The 23,076-nt window shown below is 51.1% G+C and overlaps 1 protein-coding gene across 2 annotated transcripts in view; it reads right to left on the bottom strand.

Annotated features, from left to right (window-relative positions):
- ADGRB1 (adhesion G protein-coupled receptor B1) overlaps positions 1-23,076 on the bottom strand; it is a 311,804-nt gene that overhangs the window by 111,713 nt on the left and 177,015 nt on the right. For both annotated transcript variants that reach the window (XM_019553467.1, XM_019553473.1), the window contains exons 16-17: positions 22,248-22,350; positions 20,171-20,214 (exon numbers count right to left, since the gene is read on the bottom strand). In XM_019553467.1, coding sequence (XP_019409012.1) covers positions 20,171-20,214; positions 22,248-22,350 — 147 coding nt within the window. The remainder of the gene's footprint in view (positions 1-20,170; positions 20,215-22,247; positions 22,351-23,076) is intronic.

Here is a 23,076-nt window from a genome sequence, read left to right as displayed (position 1 = left end):
ACCAGCCCAGCCCCATCCTCTTTGCAACCCCCTGCAGGGAGGTGAAGGCTGCTATTCAATCCCTCTCGGTCGTCTCTTCTCCAGACTCAATCAGCCCATTCTCCTCAGCCTCTCCACACCAGCCCCACAACCATTTCCATTGCCCTGGACTCTTCCCAGTGTGTCCACATCCTTTCTGTGTGGGGGCACAGCTGGACAGAGGACTCCAGATGTGGCCTCCCCAGTGCTGAATAGAGGGGAAGAATCGCTGCCCTCGGTCTGCCGGCAACGCTCCTGCCGATGCAGCCCAGGATGCCGGTATCCTGCTTGGCACCAAGGGCACACTGCTGGATCATCCCCAGCTCAGTGTCCAGTGCCACCCCCAGGTCCCAATGCAATCCCCTTCCTTTCTCACGGGGTCCAGGCTATTCTCACTAGAGGCACGAGCACTCGCGTCCATCCTGCAGCTGGAGAATCAGGCTCCCGTCGAGCCTGGCATTGGGCCCCTCATTAGCTACTTTGCTGTCATCAGTGGCTTTGAAGCTCTGAGAGTTATCTGGCTCTTCCCTTCAGGGCTTTATAGGGATTTCCCAGGTGTAGAGCAAATAACCCCAGAGTCCAGGTAACACAGAAGTGTGATTTTGCATCCCACGCCCCACCCAAGGCGAAGGCCATCCCCCACTGACCTGGCTGTAAATGGGTAACTGGCTATTCTGGGGCATCCAAAGCAGCTAGACATGATGCCAGCCACGTCGCTGCTTTGTGTGCTGTTGGCGCGACCTACACATCCCAGCCCAAAAGGACCTTTGCTAAAGTAATCCCAGACTCCTGTCTAGCTACTCCAGCCTAGGAAAGCTTTGCTGGTATAGCTATCCCAGCCCATATAACTTATACCAGGTCCCCGAATAAAATAAGCAATGCCAGCAACAGGCCATTTTCTCCCCCTAGCACAACAGCACCTTTGCTAGGGTTCGGCTGCTATGGAAGTGCCACAAAAATCACACCTCTCTCCATGGCTGCCACAAAGTTTCTACAAAGGACAAGGCTTAAGTCTTGCAGCACACAGGTGTGCAAAAGAGACACAGCCGGCTCGGTTCCCTCTTGGATGGGTTTCCTGGAAGTGCAGGGACGACCCTTCCTGACTCAAGCCCAACAAGATGGATAAAGGGCATTGACTTTGGACTTGGGAGCGTGGGAGTCAAGCATCTTGCTCTCCTGCGAACCACTGTGCTTTGTAAACAGGTGACCACTTTGCCAGACTGTTTGATTCATTTTTTTTTTTTTTTAATCAAGAAAAGTGAACATTTTTTGGCCCTTTCTAAAAGGCCGTTTTGATTTTCTGATGTTCAGGGCTCTTTTGTTTAATCAACCTCCATTGTATTGCGCGACTACACCTGCTGGTTTAAAAAAAGCTCCAAAACAACACCAAACGTTTCCTTTAACCCATGACAAATTGTTCTTTTCAGCACCTTTTGCCAAAAAAATGTCATTTCAGGTGAACTCCAAGCCATTTTGGGGGGGATTTTTTTAGAACTCTTATTGAGCAAAAAGCTCAATCCATTGCACAGTCGTGAGGATAAATACAACAAAGGTCATAAAATGATCTGGTACTTCCGGGCACGTCTATACAAGATGTTTACTGTGGAGCTGCCTAATTAGCTCTGCAGTAAACATCTCAACGTCTACACGTTTAGGTCACGATAAACTCTATTAGGTCACGATAAACTAATAAACTCTGCAGCAGGTTAGTACTTGCAAATATGAGTACTACTCTGCTGTGCGGTTTTTTAGTGCGCAGCAATGCACATGTAGACACGGATCCGGCTGGCTGGGGCATGAGGGTGCTTCAGTGCTGGGGCTGCCTGCTGGCTAGCCCCACACTGGAGCACCCTTGTGCCCCAGCCAGCTCCTCCACAGGATATTGAGCTGAGTTGGAGCAGCCCCAGGCTGGCAGGCTGACCCGCAAGCCTCCTGCCAGCTGGGGCTGCTCTGCCCTGGTTCAATGTGCTGCAATCCCAGGCTCATGTGTAAACACGGTGCCCCAGAAGCCATACAGGTTGTCATGATATGCACCGGAGTTTACTGCTGTGCATTAATGTGCATGTGTAGATGCCCCCACTGTGAAGGCTATTTAAGGACCTATATCAAATGGATGGATGGGCTTACTGTTTTGCTCCGTCAGCATCCGTCTGCAGCAGCTGCGGCAGCGCTGCAGCTGGCACGGGCAGAAAGGCCTCGGTTGCTTTCCAAGCGGAGATGACGGCTCTCGCCATTAACGCCAACGGCTTCCTGAGGCCTTAAGTGGAGGCAGCTGGATGGGGCGGCATCGAAGGCGAGGGAACGGGGAATGCCACCCTGCCACTTCCCTTGTGGCACAGCTGTGGCTTCACCAGAGGAGCTGTGTCTTTCTATCAGTCCCACTCCGTGGAGTCACTCCAGACTTGCACCAGGGTGGCTGCGCATCCATCAAGGACCTGGCCAAGGCCCCCAAATGGGGTTGTTTTTGGTCAGGCTTGAACAGCATGTTCTTTACAGCACAGTCGCTCAGGCTTTCTGAGCTGCGTTGAGAAGATGCTCTCAAGTCACGGAGGCGAGCCGAGCTCTGTCAGCCCCTAGAAACATCACCTTTCCATCAGCCATTTCCAGCCCACCTTTCACTTCCCCTGCTTCTCCCACCCCAACTGATGGCAGGTACCTTGCCCAAACACAGACGCAAACTGCCCCCCGGCTTCAATAATCCTCATGAACCCTTCTGCTTTTCCTTCCATCACTTGGTGCTTCACAGTTTTAACTAGACTCAAGCCCCGACTGCCAGTTTTCCTGACAGCCTGGAAGTACTTTGACCGGTCTAGCTGGTTCATTGCTTTATACAATCAGAGCTTGCTTTGACATTCACCCAGAACTACTCTCTAAACCTAAAGGCATCCTCAAAAGCAATATGATCTAGCACATCTGGTGACAGGCACTTTCCAGGCTCGGGGGCAGGCAGCCTGGAGCTGGAAAATCTAAGAAAGAGGACGGCCTTTTCACTATCACCTTGCACGTTGACTCTGAACCCTAATGATGGTGATGCTAACATAGAGTCATAGAGAAAAGAGGGTGCGAAGGGAGCTCAGGAGGTCACATCTAGTCCAACCCCCTGCTCCAAGCAGGACCAGCCCCAACTACATCATCAGGCTTTGTCTACCTGGGTTTTAAAAACCTCTGAGGATGGAGTTCCTACCATCTCTCTGGGCAGCCTGTTCCAGTGCTTTCCCACTCTCCTGGTGGGAGTTTTTCCTAATATTGAACCTTAACGTCCCTTGCTGCAGCTTGAGCCCATTGCTCCTTGTCCTGGCATCTGTCCCCACAGAGACCAGCCCAGCCCCATCCTCTTTGCAGCCCCCCTGCAGGGAGGTGTGAGCTGCTATTCAATCCCCCTCGGTTTCCTCTCCTGCAGACTCAATCAGTCCATTTCCCTCAGCCTCCCCTTACAAGTCACATGCCCCAGCCCCCTAACATCATTGATACTAAGAGGCTTCCTACCGGTCATTTCAGAAGACATCCATCATTGCTAAATGCACGCTAACTGGGAGCACTTGTTTGCCATTGGGAGTTGTGCTCTACCACACACACACACACACACACACACACACACACCAGGTCAGCGCAAGAGACAGCATCCTGCCATGCACACTTGCACAGGCCCCAACACCAGCTCACACTCAAACAGCCAGCAGCCAAGCCTTTCTGTCGCCACCAAAATCCCTCAGTAGCAACAGGCGAGGGAGCTGCATGCAGGCTGGCTAGGCCACGTCCTGCAAAGGATGCTCCCTTTCAGCCAGCACTTTTTCAGTGAGGAATAACAGGCAAAAGAGCCTCTCCATGGAGGTCGAGAGCCCTGCCCCTGCACAGCAGCTGAAAGGAGAGCGTGGGTCTGTGCTGCAGGCTGTCAACTCCCCCCCCCCACCGAACCACAGACTCAGCCTACAGACAAAAGGAGGTCAAGCTTCCCACATTCGCTTGCACGGAGGATCCCTGGCTTGCTTCTTAGTGGGTGTAAATCAGGACAGACCTGCTGACTTTCCATACAGCTGTGCTGAGTGACATGAACGGAGGATTCGGTCCCTCTGCATAGCTCTGCCCGTGCGGGCTCCCAGCCTGCTCGCATCTATATACAGCACCTGAGCTGCAGAAACAAAAGAAAATCTCTTCCCAGCCCAGTAAATGTAATGCTGAGGAGCCTGCCCTGAGCTCTGGCCCCCATCCTGCAATAACTATGCGCTGCTGGACCCCGGGAGCAAAACCTCACCGGGTACGGCAAGGCTCGACAGACAGGCAGGCGTCCCCCCATCCTGGTGTTGCATTGGAGGCTGACAACACCCAGAGCCAAATACGGGATCGGGGCCACTGCCTGCACCCGGTGGAGATTTCTCCCACAGCCATTGCAGCCGCTCTGAGAAACCCAAGAGCAGCAAATGTCATTTGGTAAAGCATCAGCTGCAGATGTGGCACCAGCAATTAGAGACAGGATACGAAGATGGTGCTATTAGTAATCATCATCCGGCCAGATCCTGAAAAGCGCCCAGTCCTGCTGTACTTGTGGGCTCTATAGAGAGGAGAATCTGCTCCACAGGAGCTCAGTATCTCTTAGACCTATTATTAAATATCAACGATAAAATTAAACATACAGCTGCAATTGGGCCAGACAACGCTAGTCAATGTTTTCTTTGCTATAACACCCCCTTTAACAGCATAGTACCTATACGGGCTACGAGTAACTTCTGTTCAAATCAACTGCAAGGTAGTATGGGGTGATGGAGGGAGAGACCAGGAGTCTGCTCTTGCCCTGGCCATTCTGTCACTGTCTCAACTGAGGGCTGTGTTTTCCCTTCTGTAAAATGGGTACAGCGATATTTGCCTACAGGTGAAAAATGCTACGCACTGATTTAGAAGTAGATGGGCTGGGGGGCCTAATGTGTGCAATTGCTGGGTAGCTCAGGAGAATTGCTATCCTTGCTGCCAGCCAGCTTCTGGGGCTCCTCCTCTGTTCATCAGAGAGAGATGGTACCGCCCAGGCCCTGTTCCACCTATTTGGGCATCTAAGTGGAGCTAGGTACCTGAGTGTGATCAGCCCCTTAAAAACCATGTATGCATCCACTTCTGACCATGAAGGCTAAGTCACAAAAAAATACTGAGGGGCAGGAAGGTCCAGCCACCTTTTCTCTGCGGCATTTTTCAGGCACTTACGCGCTTCACAGGGGGAAGAGAGGCTAGCCCCGTCTGCAGGTGTGTCCCAGATCAAATCTAGGCACATGCTGGGTCAAGCTTGCTCCGGCTGAAACCCCATCATTTCTGGCAGCGTTGCTGCAGGGTGAATTCACCGTCATTTTTACGGACCGCGAAGCAGCAGACCCCCTCCGTGCTGGGTTTCCCGTCAGAGAGACCTTAAAAGTGTCTATTAAATTGCCTGGAAAAGCAGAGTCGGCCTAGAGCGGAGGCCAGCTAGATCAAATTAATACTCATCTTTCAGGGGGTCATTATCATAATTGAATCAAAGTGTTTGCAGAGCCTTGGACAGGGCCCTGGAAAAGCTGACACTCTCTGCATGCCGTGTTACCTCCCAGCGCCTGCAGTGGGGCTCCCGGCTTTGCTGCAGCAGTTATTTTTCTTCCCAAAGCACCTGACCAAGGGTTAAAGTGAACTGCAATCAATCCAGAGTGGTCAGAGCAGGGAGGAGATGCCCCTTTTTGCAGCAAGCAGCCTTTGTGCCCTGGGCTTTGTCTGCAGAGCCTTTTTTACCCTTCAAGAAGACCTCCAAGGGGCCCACCCTGAACAAGCCAACGCTCCCACATTCATGCTCCCCAGCAAGAGGTCAGCTGCAAGACAGATATTTTCCCCGCGGTAGCAAGAGGCTGCCAGAACCGCATATTGATCCAGCTGTCAGAACTGGCTCGCTGGGGCTTGTGTGCTCTAATCTGCTTTGCCATCCAGCTACAAAAGTCATCTTTAGCCTAGTGTAGCCAGTGGAAAGTGTGTCCCGCTGGGCAGCACACTCTTCTGTGTTCAAAGCCGGGTGATGCTGGTGCGGGGCTTCACACCCGTTCATTCACATCCAGGTTCTCCGAAACTCCACTATTTCTAGTGGCTTCCTACCGTTCAGATGACAGCGAAGGCCTGACAGGCCAAGCTCAGGCGAGGGAAGAGGAGATAAAGTTCAGATCACAAGTTCAGAGGACGCTGCTAGTGCCTCAGCCCTGACACGGAGCTTTGCCCTCCTCAATCTCCAGGAATTTTAAAAGATTGATATTGCTATGAATCCTAACATTGGCCGATCTTATTAGTGTAACAGGGGAAACTGAAGCACACGGAAGTGAAGCAATTTGTAGAGCAATAATCACTGGGACCCAGGTTATTCTGGTGCTCGTTAGCAGGGTAACCGAACGCAGGCTTCTCACTCGAACAAGAAGCAGAGTTACACACATACATGAAAAATAACCAGTACCGATTTTCCCCAAACTGCACCATTTTTGCATCCCATCCTTCCACAACATTTGCTTTCTGCTTGCATGGAAAGTCAGGACCGTTTTCTTTTCTACCGCACCAATGGAGCCCATCCGTATGCATGCAACCATGCATGGCTCTTAGAAACCTTTCTCCATATCCTCAAACGTGAGCAAGGACTAGGCAGGACGGTAAAGAAAGGGCTTACAACCTGCACCCAGCTTCAATCCTGATTGCAATCCTATCTACGAATATGTGATGTTGCCCTCTAGTGCCTGGTCTGCAAAGAAGACGGGGACCTGGGAGGCGAATGAAGTCTGCTTTACCTTGAGCTGAAGTGACAGAGGCTTGTGGGTTTTTGCACTAGTGTACAGACATTGCCTGCTTCTCCATCCTATTCATGCACAAGCTTTTACAGGCTCTGGGTTTTAGAGCAGTCCGAGGCTGACTTGCCACTCTGGTACAAAACTTAGGTGAAATTCAGCAGCTTCCATTGGGTTTCTCCGCACCCCAGATGTAAGGCAAGGTCCCAAAGAGGGAAAACTGGAGCATGGAGAAGAGAAGGCCTTGCATCCAATAGATGGCAATGGTACCTGCCTTTCAGATCCCTCTCTGCCTCCTATCTTCACTACCTGCTTGTAGTAACAGAGTCCCCTTGTGCCCAGGAGCTGGTTCATCACCCCGCTGACTCCCCTCTGTTCTTACAATGATCATGAGGCCAAAAAACGTTGTGTGCACAGCGAGTGCGGTTGGAGCCGCAGGGTCGGTTCAGCCCGTTATAAAGACGGGAGCGAACTGGGAAGCCCCGGACTCTTGTTTGAACCACCCTAAATACTCAGCACCATGAGACTCAATGGACAGGAACAGCTGGCATCACTTTCCCCATCCTGGCTGCTGCCTACATGCCTTAAACCAACACAGGATGGGAGGAGCTTGGTTTGCCAACCTCTTCCATCCTGGTCCTCTCCAGTGAAATGCAGCCTGCCAGATGCAGCGATAGGATGGTGGGAACTGGGGGAGCTTCGAAGGGAGCTAGGATGAACCTCCTGTAGGCACGGGGTGTCAGCCCTTATGGGGATCTCAGGGCCCTCAATCAAATGCATGCAAAAAGCTTTGCTCATTAACAAGCTGGGCTGGGTTCATGCCCTCTGCCCACGTGAGGAATGAGTCCCACTACGCTTGCATGGACTCATGTGTGGGGAGGCCTCATTGCACAGCCAAGAAGCAGCCCCTGAAAGCCGAGTGAGCTCCTCTTGGAGGCTGGTCCCCTGCAAAGGTTTTGCTACGTCTGGGAAGGAGAGATCCTGACTGTCCGCAGATGACACTGCCTTCGCCACCTCTGCCACAGGCCTCCGCTCAGATCCAGGTTAGCTCGAGGCGCCTGCCCCCGGGGGGGATGCTCTCCCAGCGCCCGGTGCTCCTCGTCGCTGAGAAGCAGCTTTCCCAGCCCGCACGCGGAGCTCATTGCAAAGCAGCTCGGACTCTATTAGCCATTCCCGGCACATCCGAGGTAAACCGCACTGGCGGCCGCAAGCTGAAAGCAAGCAGCACAAGGCCAATGCGGTCTTCCTCAGAGGTCGAGGACGAGCCACAGCGCCCATCGAAGAAGCAGCTCACTGGTACGCCTCTGCCCGGGCTAGGAAAGGCAAGTCACAGCTACGACTACCGCCACAGCTGTGCACCACAGCTGGGCCTGTCCCCTGAGACACCCCGCAGCTGGAAGGAGTCGGCGTTGTGTCTCAAGTACAGCAAGCCGGGATGTCAGGGGAAAAAGCACGTGAGCTCAAGTCATACAAGCAGTAAAATGCATCTGCACATGGATACATCTATGCAAAAGCCCGTACACACCCAGATGCACCTAAGCCTTGCACACATGAACACCCCTGCACACACAGAGAGCTGCAAACACACACATACCCACATGCCTCCCTATGCATGCAAGCACATGCACACAGCTGCATATCCACAGTTTGCACCCATGGGTGCAAATCCCATGCCCATGGGCATGTGAATCCCTGTACACCTCTACCAGTGCATGGCCTGAAACACCCAGGTGTGCACACAAAGCCACACATAAGCAAACACCAATGTTTAAGCATTTGTGCAAACACACTCCTGGATCTCCACCTCCCTCCACATACAGTCGAACACTCACATGCATGTGCAAACATGCACACAGATACCTAGACATGCGCACACACACACACACACACACACACACACACACACACACAGAGACCTCTATATGTGAACAGACATGCCCCCACAAACGCACACAATTGCACACCTTGGAGACACTCAAAGACCCATACAAGTGTGTGAACCAGAGAACCAGCACAACAGCAGCCATGCTGCCAGGCCCCTTCTGCAGCCTCTGAGCATGAAAGCTTGGCCTTACATGCCCTCCCTCCTCCCTGCCCTTCCTCAAAGCCTCGCTAGCCAGGCCTCCTCCAAGTTACTAATAGGAGCTAATTTATTCCATCCGGCAGCCAGTCACCAGCCCCTTCCCGGATGACACTTGGGGTCTGTGCAGCAAAAGGAGCCACGTGACCCGTAAGCATGGCAACCCTAATAAGGCCCATTTAGCTGGAGCAAACCGAGAGGCAAGGCCCACATACCGGACACTTCCCAACTGCCTCGGAAAAATCATCTTGCACCCCCAGAGCAAGAGCAGAGCTTGGTTTCCCCTTGATTTGGAGGGAGAGACTGAAATAGCGGCTGCAAAGCCTTGCAGACACCCCCCCCCCCCAATATCCCCTGTGTGTTTGGGGGGTGGCAGGTGCTCCAGGCCATGCTGCTTTGTTGCTCCATGACATGCAAAGGAGGAAAGCCCAATTTCTTCTGCCAGGCTGGTCTGAGGGACAATACTGATGGCTGTGGATGAGCAAAATCGGGGGCTTGAGGTTGCACCACCAAGCTACAAGGTGGGCTAAGGATGCCCTTCTTAGCAGTATTTATTGCTGGCTTGGACTGTAAAGCATCCTACATGGTGCTCAGTGGGTCCCCAGGGTGCCCGGGCTGGAAAGTCCTGTCAAAGGAAGGGCAGATCTGCAGAGATTCAGGAGTTGCAGGTTCAAACCCCACCGCTGATGTTAAGACACACTCAGCACAGCCTCTGGTAGGTCCTGTCCCTTCTCTGGGCTGCTACAGTTTGGTATTAAGCAGGCAACTGAGTGCCATCTCCTTAATGCTTGTGAGCAAGAGGGAGCCATGTCCTGCTTGGATCTGGTCACGTCACCCCCCTTGAGAAGCATTACTTTTGCCTGGAGCTCATTTACACAGAGACCCTCGCGTCTGAATTGGGTGCCTCCAAGCCCCCACACAAGCTCCTGAGAGCGGCAATGTTGGTAGCTGGGGCTGTGAGGCAGAGTTAGCTCAGATGCATTCACCTCCGAACAGGAACAAACTCCTATTTCACTATATTATAGGGCCAGGCAGGCAGGGCAGAGAGAGCCCTTGGGAAGAGGGGGTGTGCAGCACTTTTCCCCACTCCTTTGGCTGTATCCCATGCCCAGAAGCCCCTTTCCCTGCCCCGATTTATTAACCAACACGGGGAGTTCACTAGCCCCACTGCCCTGCAGCCAGGGGAGACATGACCGGGGGGGCTGCCCCATCCCAGCCAGGCATGGACTCGCACCCACGCCCCCTCAAAGCCTCACTCTCCCCTGAATCTCTTCCCTTTGTACTCTGGCCTTCAGTGGGAAACCACCTTCCCTCTCACCCCCGCAAGACCTCAGCTGCAGCACCCACAGCCCACTTTGTGCTCTGCACAGGCAAGGAGAAGCACATTTCCAGATGGAGAAACCCATCCCCTCTCCAGAGAAACCCCCAGCAGCAGAGACAGTATCTCCTCCATGAGATGCCCATGGAGGGTGGGTAAAAAAGAAATAGCTTAATCAGAGCTTGGCATCACATGAAAAGACTCTGGGGGGTCCTGGGATAGGATATAAGAAGAGCTGCCAGCCCTTGCTCCTGGCAGCCCTGCTAATAGGGGCAGGGAGATACAGAACCTACCCAGGCTGGAGTTACATGCTCCCTCTGCCCCTCACTTCACATATAGCCCCATTACTGGCTCTACAACTACTGAGGCTGAGCCCTGCCTGCTCCTCAGACATCCACCAACCTGCCAGAGCACGGGACCTTCACTCCTCTGTGCTGAGTGGCAATCATACCTTGTCTCTACAAGGGGGCTTGGATTGAGCCAAGGGTTGGGTATAACTTGGCTCTGACGCTTTCCAGCAGTCCTGATGTCTGCTAGGATGCCCCAGCCGCGAGCAGAGCACGTGTCCTGTCCAAGCCGAGTTGCGGAGCCAGGAGGCCGAAGGGCTGGTTCCCTTTGTCTCTCCAAAGCACCGTGATGGCACCCCTGAGACCCCGAGACAGCTCTGCCAACACCTCTCACCTTAGCCCACTGCATTTTGGGTCCTGTCCACCAATGTGCTGCCGTACTCCCCAACCAACCTCACCCCAAATCGACGCCATCACTTTCTGCTCCGCTACACGCCTTTCCAAGACCTTGTACCACCGCCTCGTATGACTGCATGCCCGGTCTGCTGCACAAATTGCCCAGCCCCCCTCAGGACAGGCCAGGAGACAAGTCTGCACTGCTATTTAAAAAGTGGTCCAGGCCCCGCTCAGTAGGTCGGATCTACATCTTAGGGACAGATATAAACTCCAGTCCTGGAACAAATTGGCAAGCTGTCTACCCTGGCAGCGGCACAAAGCACCCCGCTGTGCCACTCTGAACACGAGGAAAACTTCCTTCCCAGTCCCAGCTGGTCATCAGGACATGGCCTGAAGCGACAGCATTTGACATTTCTAGCCTAGCCACCCACCGATGGTGCTATTCTCATTCCTATAAAAGTCTGACCCGATCTCACTAGGCATCGCTGGAAAAGGGAAGGCCAAATCCGAGAGGCGAAAGGGTTTAATTACTAACCACAGCTGATCTTTCCCCAGGGAAGGTGAGAGTGCCCTCGAGTGAAAAGCCTGTGCTCCCATGGCGCTCTCCTTTTCAAGAGGAGAAGATGCTTTCCAAATGTTTTTCAGCTTCCCATGGCTGTGCAGAGCAGTAGCTGCTATACCGCTCTCTTACAGGGCAGGGAAATAGGCACAGACCAGGTGGGGTCTGCTACCCCTTTTAAGACTAAACAGTCCTTGATAAACACCTCTGCTCCCAGAGGAAGGGATGACAAGGGAAGTGTGACAGAGCTGGCCCACATTTGGGTTCAAAACCCATCCCGCAGAAGAGCTGGGCATTGCACCCAGAACCTGATGCCCGCTCCCCTGCTGCAATGGGGGACATCAGCCACCTCAGGGTCATTTGGCCCTTGAAAATAGACAAACAGACTATTCCTTCTCTTTCCACCCGCAGAGGCTGCCATTTCACCCCGAGGATGCTGCCTGCATAAGAAGCAGGGGGAAAGGAGGTGAAAAGAAACCTCCACAATGCAAAAAAACACAACAATGAGCAGAAGCAAAGACAATTCCAGCCATCACCTCCCATCCCCGTGGAGAGCGACAACAGGGCAGGCCTGGGTTTTACCCCGTGCTGCTAAGCAGCTAATCATCACTTCAGATGAATCCCACTGCAAACAAGCCAGACAAGCCCAAATCATCCCACGACTCCAGCTTCCAATTTACCCAGCCGCTGCCAAGCTCATTCATCATCCTCACTGCACCAAACAAAACAGAAATTAGCCGGTGATCTTCCCCCCCGTGCTTCAAAGGCAAGGGTTGGGGGCAGGAGGCGAAAAGGGAAGGGAGAGGCGAGGACAGCCACCCAAATGGGCTGTGGTTCATACATCAAAGTCCCCTTATTAATAACACAGGCTTAAATATCTATCTAAATGCAAATGAATGAACACGGGCTTTGCTTTTTCTTTTTTAAAGCGCCCTGCCTCACAACTCTGTCTCGGGGACGTGCACACAGAGATGACAACTGTCTGCTCTAATTGCAATTTTATGGTTCATCCCTCTGTGGCCCATGGGTTTTAAGTGGCTTTTAAAGGGCCACCATGTGTTTGAGGTGTCAGATGGCTGCTGTCACTGGCAAGGATGCCAGCGTGGGGACTGTTTGGGTTTCCAAAGTCTGAAGTGGTACTTGGTAACTCACCAAGTCTGAAAGTGTAAATGAGGAGGAAGGTGAGCTGCTTGCAATAAAGAAGGAGCTTGGGTGGATGCTGGGCCAAGCTGTGGGACTAGGATGTGCCAAAAGAGGACACGTCTTTTCCCATCGTCATTCTCTCTGTGGTGTCTCTCCGGCTCCCTGATCCTGGGTCTGCTTTTCAGAGCTGACAGGTCCTGCAGACTTCAGCTAGAAGCCAGGCTGCTGAGTCTCCTGCCATGTCTACCAATCCACGTCTTAATGGGCATGTCCATGTGTGTACTTACCTGCACCTAAACTTAACACACCTTTGCATAAGGCGCATTAAGGCAATTGAGGCGCGGGTCTACATGTGGACGCGCTAATGCACTGTAAGATGCATTAAAGTCAGGTGCAAATAGCTAAGCCTCATTAGTGCACATCCAGACACACTAATGCGCATTAATGCCGTTTGTATAGCCATTGACACACACTGCGTATTAGCATGTCTTTACCTGTGTTAATGCAACTTAACTATTCGCGTCTAAGTTTGATACCCACGGTATGCAGGTATCAAATTGAGGCTCACATAGGCTTCAATCGCCATTTTAAAGTTGCATTAAGGGCATGCACGTGTAGACACACGCCCTTAACGTGCCTTAAAAATGGCTGTTTTAGGCTAAGCCTGCTGAAAAGAGGCACGTGTAGATGCACCCACCGTGCCCAGAACTACAAAACACAGAGCAGGTGGGAGCCGGTCGGCAAGTCATGACATCTGATGAGCCTGTGTACCCCCAAACAGGACCTCTCTCATCCCAGGGGTTTGTCTCATGGCAGCTTAAGGAGAGCTCTGTGCACAGAAGCTTGCGATGTAAAGCCCGGGGCTCACCGTTGATCCTCTAGCACAGATCACGGCCGCAGGATGCTCTGCTTTCCAAAGGGGCTTTGGCATGACCCAGAACACAGTCTGATGCTGCTTGCACAGCGTTACCTGTGCCGCGTGGTTACCATGGGGCCCGCAAAGTTGGGAATTACGATACGGGAAGGTGCTTGCCGCTGCCCTCTCTTGGCAAAATATACAGAGCCCTTAGAAGCATTATGGGAAAGGGCCCCTGCTACCAGCTAGGCGTGAGCTAAAAAAGCATGGCTATAAAACTAATTTGCATAAACATTCAACCTCCAATTAGCACTTGCAGACATTGCTGGGGCTGAACGCAGGATGCATCGACATGTTTATTAATGCACCCTAACTGTGGTGCATTAAGTTTAGTAGCTGTAATGACAGGTACTAAACTTAATGCACTGTTTTCGGTGTTACTGTGCAGTAGTGCAGATGAACACATAGGCGGGCTCCCCAGGGCAGGTGATTGTCTCTAATATGTCCTCCATAGGAGGTCTATATTGAGCAGATTTTTTTTTTGGTTTTGGGTGGTGCAACTGGAGCTTGCTCCATCCACTCCATGCATTGACCTGGAATTCCGGTGCTTCCAGGAACGGTACAAAAAAATGGAAAGAAAAAAACCAACCTTTTTTTAGTGACATTAATGGGACTAAATTTAAGGCTAGAAGGGATTTGCCCGCCACACTAATGCACAGCAGACTTAGTCTTCTGCGCGTTAGCATCTCATGTAGAGGTACCAAGAGGCTGAATGAATAGCAAGTGGGGAGGGTGAGCTGAGAAAGAGAGGAAAAGTGCTCTTCTCCTGGACTAGATAACTGTATCTCTAGTGGGAAGGACTCAGCAGAAAGGCCCCACATGCCACTCCAATAAAGACCTTGCAAAGAGGGCCAAGAGGCAGCGCCAAGCCAGGAGCCAGGCAGCTGGTAAGGGCATCCCTGGAGCTGAGCAAATACGAGGGGCAGCACCCATACAGCTAAACTCACTTAAGTTTTATGGCAGGAACTAGGTCAGGAATTGTTTGTCCAATAGGCTGGGCACAGAGAGCACCCCTGGGCTCTTGGGCTGCTTTACTCACTGGCAATGAGGGAAAGCAACAGGTTGGAGGGACACTGGCTCATCAGACTTCACAGGGGTCGGTGGGAGAGGGTGTGAAAGGATTGCACCTGCAAGGACAGGACCTTGACTTATCCAGTGTTTTCTCCACCTGGCATCAGCAAATGTCTTCTTTGTTTCACCTTGTGACAATGATGTGGGTATATCACTTTTTTTGATGCTCTATGTTGAAGGTGTTTTGGATGGTTTTTTTGCTCAGCTGGGCAAAGGATTAACGGCTGGATTGTAGGGGGGTTGGGGGTGGGCTGGTTCATTGCATCTGCCCTCTGGGTGTTGCTGGAAAAGACCTTTTCCTGAGGACACGAAAGGGAGGAGATATAAGCAGCGGAGCCGGAGAGGGCACGTGCATGTGTACATGCACCTGCCAGCCTGTGGCCTCCTGGAGTCCACTGAAGTCTGCTCCTTGGAGGCTGCAGCTGAAAAGGCTGGACCTGTGGGGGAGAGGCAACCTGCTGAGGACCAACAGAGAAGCCAAAACCTCCAAGGACGAGGGGAGTTTACCTGCAGAGACAGTGGCAACTCCTGCCTGGCAGGGACCCGGAGGAGCACCGTGAGGAGACCAGGGACCTGCCTGCTGCTGGAACCAGCTGGGAACCAGCAAGTGAGCACAGGGCAGGCATAAGAGTGAAAAGAGAGGTGTTAGTGTGTTTAAAACCTGTATTTTATGTTTTGTCTCCTCCAGTTGCATTGCAGCATTTTCCCCCCTAATTATTAAAGTTGGCCTCTTTTACGTGGCTGTCCTTTGAACTGGGTATTTCACCTCAAACAGGGTTTGCACCTTCCTGGCCTGGGCCAACTTGAGCTCCTGTCACACACACACAGACTCTGAGCTCACAAGTGGGAAGTACTGTTGCTCAGGGAATGAGGAAATGTACCATAATTTTCTGACATGCCATGTGCCCCAATAAATGAAGAGACAGGAAGACAGGGTGACAAAGAAATGATTTTTCCCAGAATTACAGCTACATACAAGAGGGACAGAGCCTAATCTTCAGCTCACTCATGCTCCCTTTCTAGCTCAGGCAAAAGCTACAGTTTTAACCCTTTTGCAGCTCTTGGATGCTCAGGCAAAGGCTACAGTTTTAACCCTTTTGCAGCTGTTGGATACTCAGCCAAAAGCTGAAACTGTAGCTGCTGCTGAAGATCTAGAATTGTGAAAAAATAATCTGCAGGGCAGTGAAATAGGAGACGAGAAACCAGGACTAGCTAACAAAGAGCAAGTTTGCTAAAGAAAGCATAGCTTGATTTATGGACCACTGAGACCATAAAAAGCAGAGTGGTTAGCACCTCCTGCATGAAGAGCAATTATCAGGAATCAAATAGATTGCAACAAACCATGAAGCCCAGTGATTCCCTTAGCCCTGCCTGAATAGAAATGCCACTTCTGCTATTGTAGACACAAATTCAGATTCCCCATTTAAGGCACATGCCCCATTTTTGGAAGGCTGATTTTTTGGGGGGGAAAGGTATGTGGTACCTTCTCGTATTTACTTTTACTCAGGATTTGGGGTGGAGGCTTGAGCCAAAAGGATTTGTAAATTTGAAGGTATTTGAATGCAGCCCTTCATGCAGCCAGCAACACCTGGTAGGTGGGTGACGTTCTGGGGACCCTCCAAGATAATCTGAGTTGGCTGCCCTCACAAACATAACCACGGGAAATCACGCAAGTGGGAAAATAACATCATTGGGGGAAATACACCTTGCCCTATGACCGTAAACACTGGAGGACCGGCACAAGGGGATGTGTTCAGACCTCCCACCAAATCCCTTTGATAAGAGTGATATCACAGGCATATGACAAGAAGGACTCAACTGAGCTGCCCGTGAAGATGGCTTTACAATATCTGGGCAGATGTGAGTTGTGGGGCTTTGCTTGGAGTGCGGGTGACGGCTGCGCATAGCACTGTGCAAGCTGCCAGTGGCAAGCTCCAAGTGAGATGGCGATGAAAGTTGGCTGGCAGAAGCCACAGCCTCCAGAAGACGCCTCCATCGCTTCCTGCTCCAAGGCAGGCCGTTCTGGGGGAGGCATCAGCTTTCTCAGCCCAAAAGAGAAGGACTGTAGCAGATACCCTGGGTTTGTGCGACCCCGATACCCTGAATTTGGGTGCTGCAGCCTCACTTGATGTGGATGTGCAGCCCAGCCCGCCTCATCCTCCTAGTGCGAGCGGAGGTTATCATCTCCATGCGTGCAGTACCCCCATGGAAGAACGGGTCTGGATCAAATCCAGAACCTGCCTGCACCCTGCTCAAAGAGACACCCATTCCCAGTAGCACCTCCTAACCCAATTCGTGCCCCAGGCTATGTGTCAGGGGACATTTTCCACACAGATTGCAAGGGAAGCTGTAGCATAAGGGGATCCCTACTGCACCTGCTGCTTGCAGGGACAACAGTCCATGACCTGACCAAGAAACCAGAGGCAGCAGCTGCAGAAGAGCGGATTTCATCACCTTTTGCTGCCTCTGGTATTTTCTTTTCCTTTTATGCAACCTTCAGCCTGACCAAAAAGAGAATCATAGAAAAGTAGGGCTGGAAGGGACCTCAGGAGTCAACATCCACTCCAGCTCCGTGCTTGAGGCAGGAACATCCCTATCCAGATCATCCCCTACAAGTCCTTGCCTAACCTGTTCCTAAAACTACATACAAAACCCCTCATGCAAGTACAAGGCACACAGACAAAAATACCAAGGGTACCTTAGGCTGTTGCAGATAAAGCAGAGAGATGAGGGTTGCCTGTTGCAGTAGATGGGTGAGCGCTAAGTGTTTTTAGCCTTTGCACTCAGTGGGTGCAGCTACACGTTCATTAATGCGCAGCAGCAACTGCACATTTAGTTAAGACTTGCTTAATGAAGTACTAACTAAATGTGCAGTAATTACAGTTACTGCACAGTAGTGCCGGCACATGGGTTTTTTGTGATGTTTACTGTGCAGTAGCCTGATATGGCTTTGCAGTAGCATATTAGCACAGGTTTTGCCCCACGCACTACTGCACCATTTTATAAGCATCTTGTGTAGATGTGCCCAATGCATCTAATATCAGCAGACACCTAACTTGGAAAATAGCAGCCATACAACTCACACGCCCAATAGCATTGACAGAGACATGTAAAGACCCCAGGTCCAAGCAGACAACTGCTTTCCAAAGCAGCTGTCCCAAACTTGTAACACTTCCCGGCACTCAGTTCAAGCTTGGGATGAGCATTCAAACTTCAAGGACACAAAAGGACTTTGGGAAATACTCCCAGCTGCATGGTTTCCCCTTCTTCAGGCTTTCCCAGCAGTGCCGACTGTGAAAAAACAGCTTGCAAATGTTCTGCAAACAGTTTCCCCCCACCTTTTGCCAAAGCAGCACCCAGAGGAGCAAAGTGAGCTCTGGAGCTTCCTCCAGCAGAGTCGCTTGGGAGATTTTGACCAGTTTGGATCTCAAATGCTGCCGGATAAGAGCACAAGCATCCCAGTATACTCACACCTCTTGCAGCTCTGGACAGCAACCTCCTGCAGGACAGCAGTGAATCAGTACAAGGTTGTGCAGCACGTTGCTGACAACAGAGCCACTGGCTCAGCTTGCAGAAAGCATGAGCTTTGCAGAGAGCTTCTAGACCTGCCACCTCTTTCTAAGCCCTGCCACATTGCTCCCCAGGTCAAATGCAACTTGCACAGACATCTCAGCCCACACACACCCCATGGACCCTTAATCCTCTTGATGCCAGGCCCGCATCCATGCCCCTACCCATGCCAAGAGCAAGTTCCTTCCAATCCTACACCCCGCACATCTCTTAATGCACATGTCCTTGTGTGATTTGGGGGAAGGGCTCCTTTCACCCCCCACTTGCTCTTTGTCCCAGGATCTTAGCTGTGGGACTGGTGTGCAAAGCAGCTGCTAAGCTCTGGATGACTTTCGTTGTGGGATCAAGGGGCTGGGGAGTGGGAAAGACTTGCTCCCAGCCCGTTTTTGCTGCCTGGCTCGGTGCAGAGTAGGGAAGTGATTCACTCCCAGTTGCAGGCTGAGCATCTGCCACTCAGCTCCTCCATGACCTCTACTCAGGATGCTCCTGCCTCAGGACAGCCTGTGGGCTCCGTCTGGTCCCCAGAAACCTGCTGCTATGCTCTCTTCTTATCAAGCACCTACACCCAGAACCACGAACATGCCACAATATCAGTGTTCAATCCCAAGGGCAGGTCCTGCTGCCAGCATCCCAGCCAGCTTTCCTCAGCTCTGTCATCAGGGACACACGGGTGATTTCACAGCCATGAAGGTATCACTGGCTTCCTAGGTTTCATCCTGTTTTTTCATTCGTGAAAACAAATAACAGAAGTCGAATAAAAATATGCCTGTAAATAGATGACTTAATGGAAGAAAAAGATAATAATAGCAATAATTGTCATCATGCTCCCCACCACCACTGCAGATGCTTGTATTAAATTTGCAAAAACCCAGGTGAAAATGATTATAAACAGGAAACCAAACTGACTGGTCCCCTAGATGCAAAAAAACAAACAAACCCAGAGCAGTGAAATAGCAAAAAGCACCAGTAAATTCAATTGCTCTGATCCTGGCGTGGTCCATTCATAACGTTAGGCAGCTTTTTCATGCCCCTGGCTCCTTCTTAGAATAAAGATGCTTAGACAGTCACGACCCCTCCATCTGTAACGCTCAGTCCCATTTCCCCACAGCAACTCGTGCACTCGCATTTCTTAGTTTCGCTGGTCAACAACATAGCTGGGGATTCAAAAAGCATCTCTGCTAGGGCTACTGACAACAGGTGCCGTGATGAGAGCCCTCATATTGAGCCACTGTCTATGCTACTTCAACATCGAGGCCATATTTCTCAAAGCAGCTCTTCATTATGGACACCTTCCTTTCAAGTGCCCACCTTGTAAGGATTTCCCAAGGGTGAGGAGTGTGTATGATTTTGATCGAATTCAACGAGAGCCGCAAGTGCTTTCCCCATTTGACCATCAGCTGCATCTTCCCCTGGCTGGGATCCCAAAAAACAAAACACCCAAAATTTACGGCAACTTTGCAAAAAGCTGGTTAGCACCCAGATGCCCTGCAACATGCATACACGCTGGCCAGCCCAACGCACAGCCCCCACAGATGCAAACACACGGTTATAAACATGTAGTGGACAACCTGTGTGATGGGTAGCACTTAGACTGTGACTTCTCCCCTTCAAGTAAGATGACACATTTCCTATTCTTTCTTCCTCCCCAGCTAGCAAGATCATCCATCCATTGAAAAACTTCCTACAGACAGTGCAAAAGAACCAGCTACTCACAACCCCAAAGTCTGCAGGATGAAACAGCATCTTCAGACCCATGACTTAACCAACTGCACCCCTAGTAGAGAAGGTAGCAGCCAGTGCATCGTGACTGCCTGATACAACCGGCGCAAATGGATGTTGTTGAGGGAAGGGAGAATGACCTTGTCTTCCCTGGGAAAAGAGTAAAGGGCTAAAGCAAAGACAGACACAGGAAGGAGATGCATAGAGAAAAGAAGGGGTCGGGACAGATGGACACATCATCACCTGCCTCCTGCAACAGACACCCCCAGCCAAGTCCCAAAAGCTACCATCCTCCAGAAAGCCAATGAAAACCCCACTTGACTCACACATAGGTTTCATCCCACAGGATGCAGGTCTGGTTGGTGGTTCCCTGGGAGGAGAGAGAGAGAGAAAGAAGAAAGAGGGAGAAGCGAATTAAGAGCATGAGCATCAGGAAACTGAATCAGTAATTAGCCCACTGCTGGTTCCTGCATAACCACCTTTTACCCTCTGAACAACCATGTTTCACCATGGATCAAGAGGCAAAGGAGAGGCTGACTGTACTCTTTTCCCCGTGATCAGAGCTGCAAGGAGGGGGTTGGACTCAGTGGTCGCATGAAATGAATATGAAGCTATAAACAACGGCACAGATCATGCCGGAGTTTACTGCTCCCAGGTGCAGCGTCTTCACATGCATCCAGAACTACAGCACGTTGAGCCAGGGCAGCACAGCCCTACCTGGCAGGGGGCTCAAGTGGTCATCCTGCCAGCCTTGGGGTGCTCCCCCCGGCTCAACATGTTGCAGAGGGGCTGGTCGGGGCACGAGGGTCCTCCACTGCAGGGCTAGCTGGCAGGCAGCCTCTGCAGGGTAGCATCCTCATGCCCCAGCCAGCCCCAGCCAGCCCTCGATATGTGCATTTCAGTGGCATTTACTCCGCTGCAGAATAGTACTTGTAGCTAGCAGTACTATCCTGTGACAGAGTAAATTAATTTACTCCAACCTAATAGAGCCGCACGTGTAGACACTGATGTTTTATTGCAGAGCAAATTAGTCTACTCCACAATTAATATCATGTGTAGACGTACCCAGTGTCTGATGGGCCTTCCCCAGCTCTAACTACTGACACTCTTCCTGCTTCCATAGGTGGAGAGACTAAAGAGGCAAGGCCCTTGGATGCAGAGGAAGCAAGATCACATGCCACATCTCTACATGAACCCAAGAGATACCAAGACCCTCCAAGGAGATGCCATGTGTCCTCAGGAAGCCAGTGGGAGTTTTGTCATTAGTTTCAAGAGAAGCTGAGTTAGGCCAGCACTGAGCACTCTTGAATATCCACCCTGAAAGTTTACAGTAAAAACAAGGTGGGCCTCATAATTACATGGCACAGGATCAAAAGGAAATCCAGATGATGGAACTAGAAGTGCAAATGTGCTCTTAGGTGCATAAATACTCATTATGAGAGTCCAAAGGGTGACTAGGGAGCCAGTGCTCAGACCTCCTTTAAGGCATCTGAAATAGCAAGAGTAGTTTGAACAACTCTAGCATCCCCTAAAGCTTGACAAGAGCTTGGCAAACATGAATGGAAAAGGCCTCCCCTTTTGTAGCAGGCCTCATGTACCTTGTTTGATATATGGGGGAACTGAGGCACAAGCAGATCTGATTTGTTTGAGGGTGTGACCAGAGGAACACATATTCTGGTATAAGCCACATTTTTTTTTTTGGTATAATGATATAAATCATTCCCAGATCAGGAACAGACGGATGAGCAGATATCCCAGGGCAGCTCACCCAGTAGGCAGCTATCACAATGCCTTGCCACCAGGTAGCAGGCAATACTGAGTGTGCCTTGAGCAAATGCTTATCCTAGGATAAAGGGCAGGCACACGACACCTACACCACTAACTTTCAGCACTGAAATTTTATCCCTGATACTCTCAGGGGTAACTTCCCACCAATTTAGGCAAAGTTACCCTGGTTTAGGGAGTTTCTATAGTTTGTCCACTATATTTTTCATCAGTGTAATACTGGTTGTATTGGAATAAATACAACCCAATCAGTTCATACTCAAAGGTGATGTCACCTGATGAATTACTGTCAAATACAGGGACAAAAATGCCTGTTATCTGAGTCCCATTCTCCCGTGTAATAGCAACTGTGGATGGATTAGCAAGCCAGGCTCTCTGTGGGGAGTTGTGCTGTTTAGCCAAGTCCTCCAAAAGGCTTACTGTATGCACTGAGAAATGCATGTTAGCAAGATGCTGGTGCCAACATGATTTCACTGTAGCAAGCCTGGGTGGGGAGATGTTAAAGGTCCCTGTGGTCATGTTCAAAGCCTACCCTGCCCTGTAGTATCCATCAGGCCATGAGACACCTTTGCTGAAGCCAACAGCCAAGCTATGGTAGCACAGGGCAGGGGGACTTACATTGTACAAGTGGGAGAACTCGATCTCCAGAGAGGTGACAAGAGGCTGGGGAGAGGGCTTCACTGTCACGGAGATGACTTTGGAGTTCAGCACCGTCGTGTTCCTAGGGGAAAAAGGAAACCAAGTCTCTTTAACCAGGTTGCGGAGAGAAAGCCCCCCTGGGTTAACTGGTATAACCCCAGCTAAGTTTGTGGCAGTGCATTTGAAAAGAAATGGGCCTGCTTTCTTTAAAAAGTCAGCAGAAGGGCATTTGCACACTGAAAATCTCACTGTGCTTTTAGGTGTTGGAGGAGAGACAGCTCAAGGCTCCTACAGCCACTGATGTGGGGGCACCGAGTGCATTTTCTGTGTCCTCACCTCCCCTACACCTCTACCTTTAACAACACGCCTCAGCCTAGCATCACAAAGGCACCTTGTTGCATTCACCCACCCCTCTCCCTATGCCCTGAAAAACAGGTCCGTATCAGTGTCCTCATAGGAGAAATGGAAAGACCTGACCCTTTCACACTCAGGGGCAAAAAAAGTAGGTTATAAGGCCCAAATGTTCACCCAGGGCTGGTGATTTTGGAGGACCTTAAAGGGCCTGGTTTTTAGAGGGTGGATATTTAGCACTGCCTGAAAATCAGGAAGCATTGCATTGCCCCAAATGAATCGGCAAAAATAAACCTGGGGCTAGACCACAGGTTTTACAATGTGAGGTGACACATGGGGTGAAGTTTTCAGCTTGGTGGACACAGGTTTTGGGCTGCATCAATTTCATAGATTTCATAGATTTCATAGACATTAGGGCTGGAAAGGACCTCGGGAGATTGAAGTATTAGTTGCAAGA

The sequence above is a fragment of the Crocodylus porosus genome, unplaced genomic scaffold (assembly GCF_001723895.1).
Source record: "Crocodylus porosus isolate Cpor-Errol unplaced genomic scaffold, CroPor_comp1, whole genome shotgun sequence".
Taxonomy (NCBI): domain Eukaryota; kingdom Metazoa; phylum Chordata; order Crocodylia; family Crocodylidae; genus Crocodylus; species Crocodylus porosus.
The sequence above is the reverse complement of the archived record's forward strand: the minus strand, read 5'-3'. Positions and strand labels throughout refer to the sequence as shown.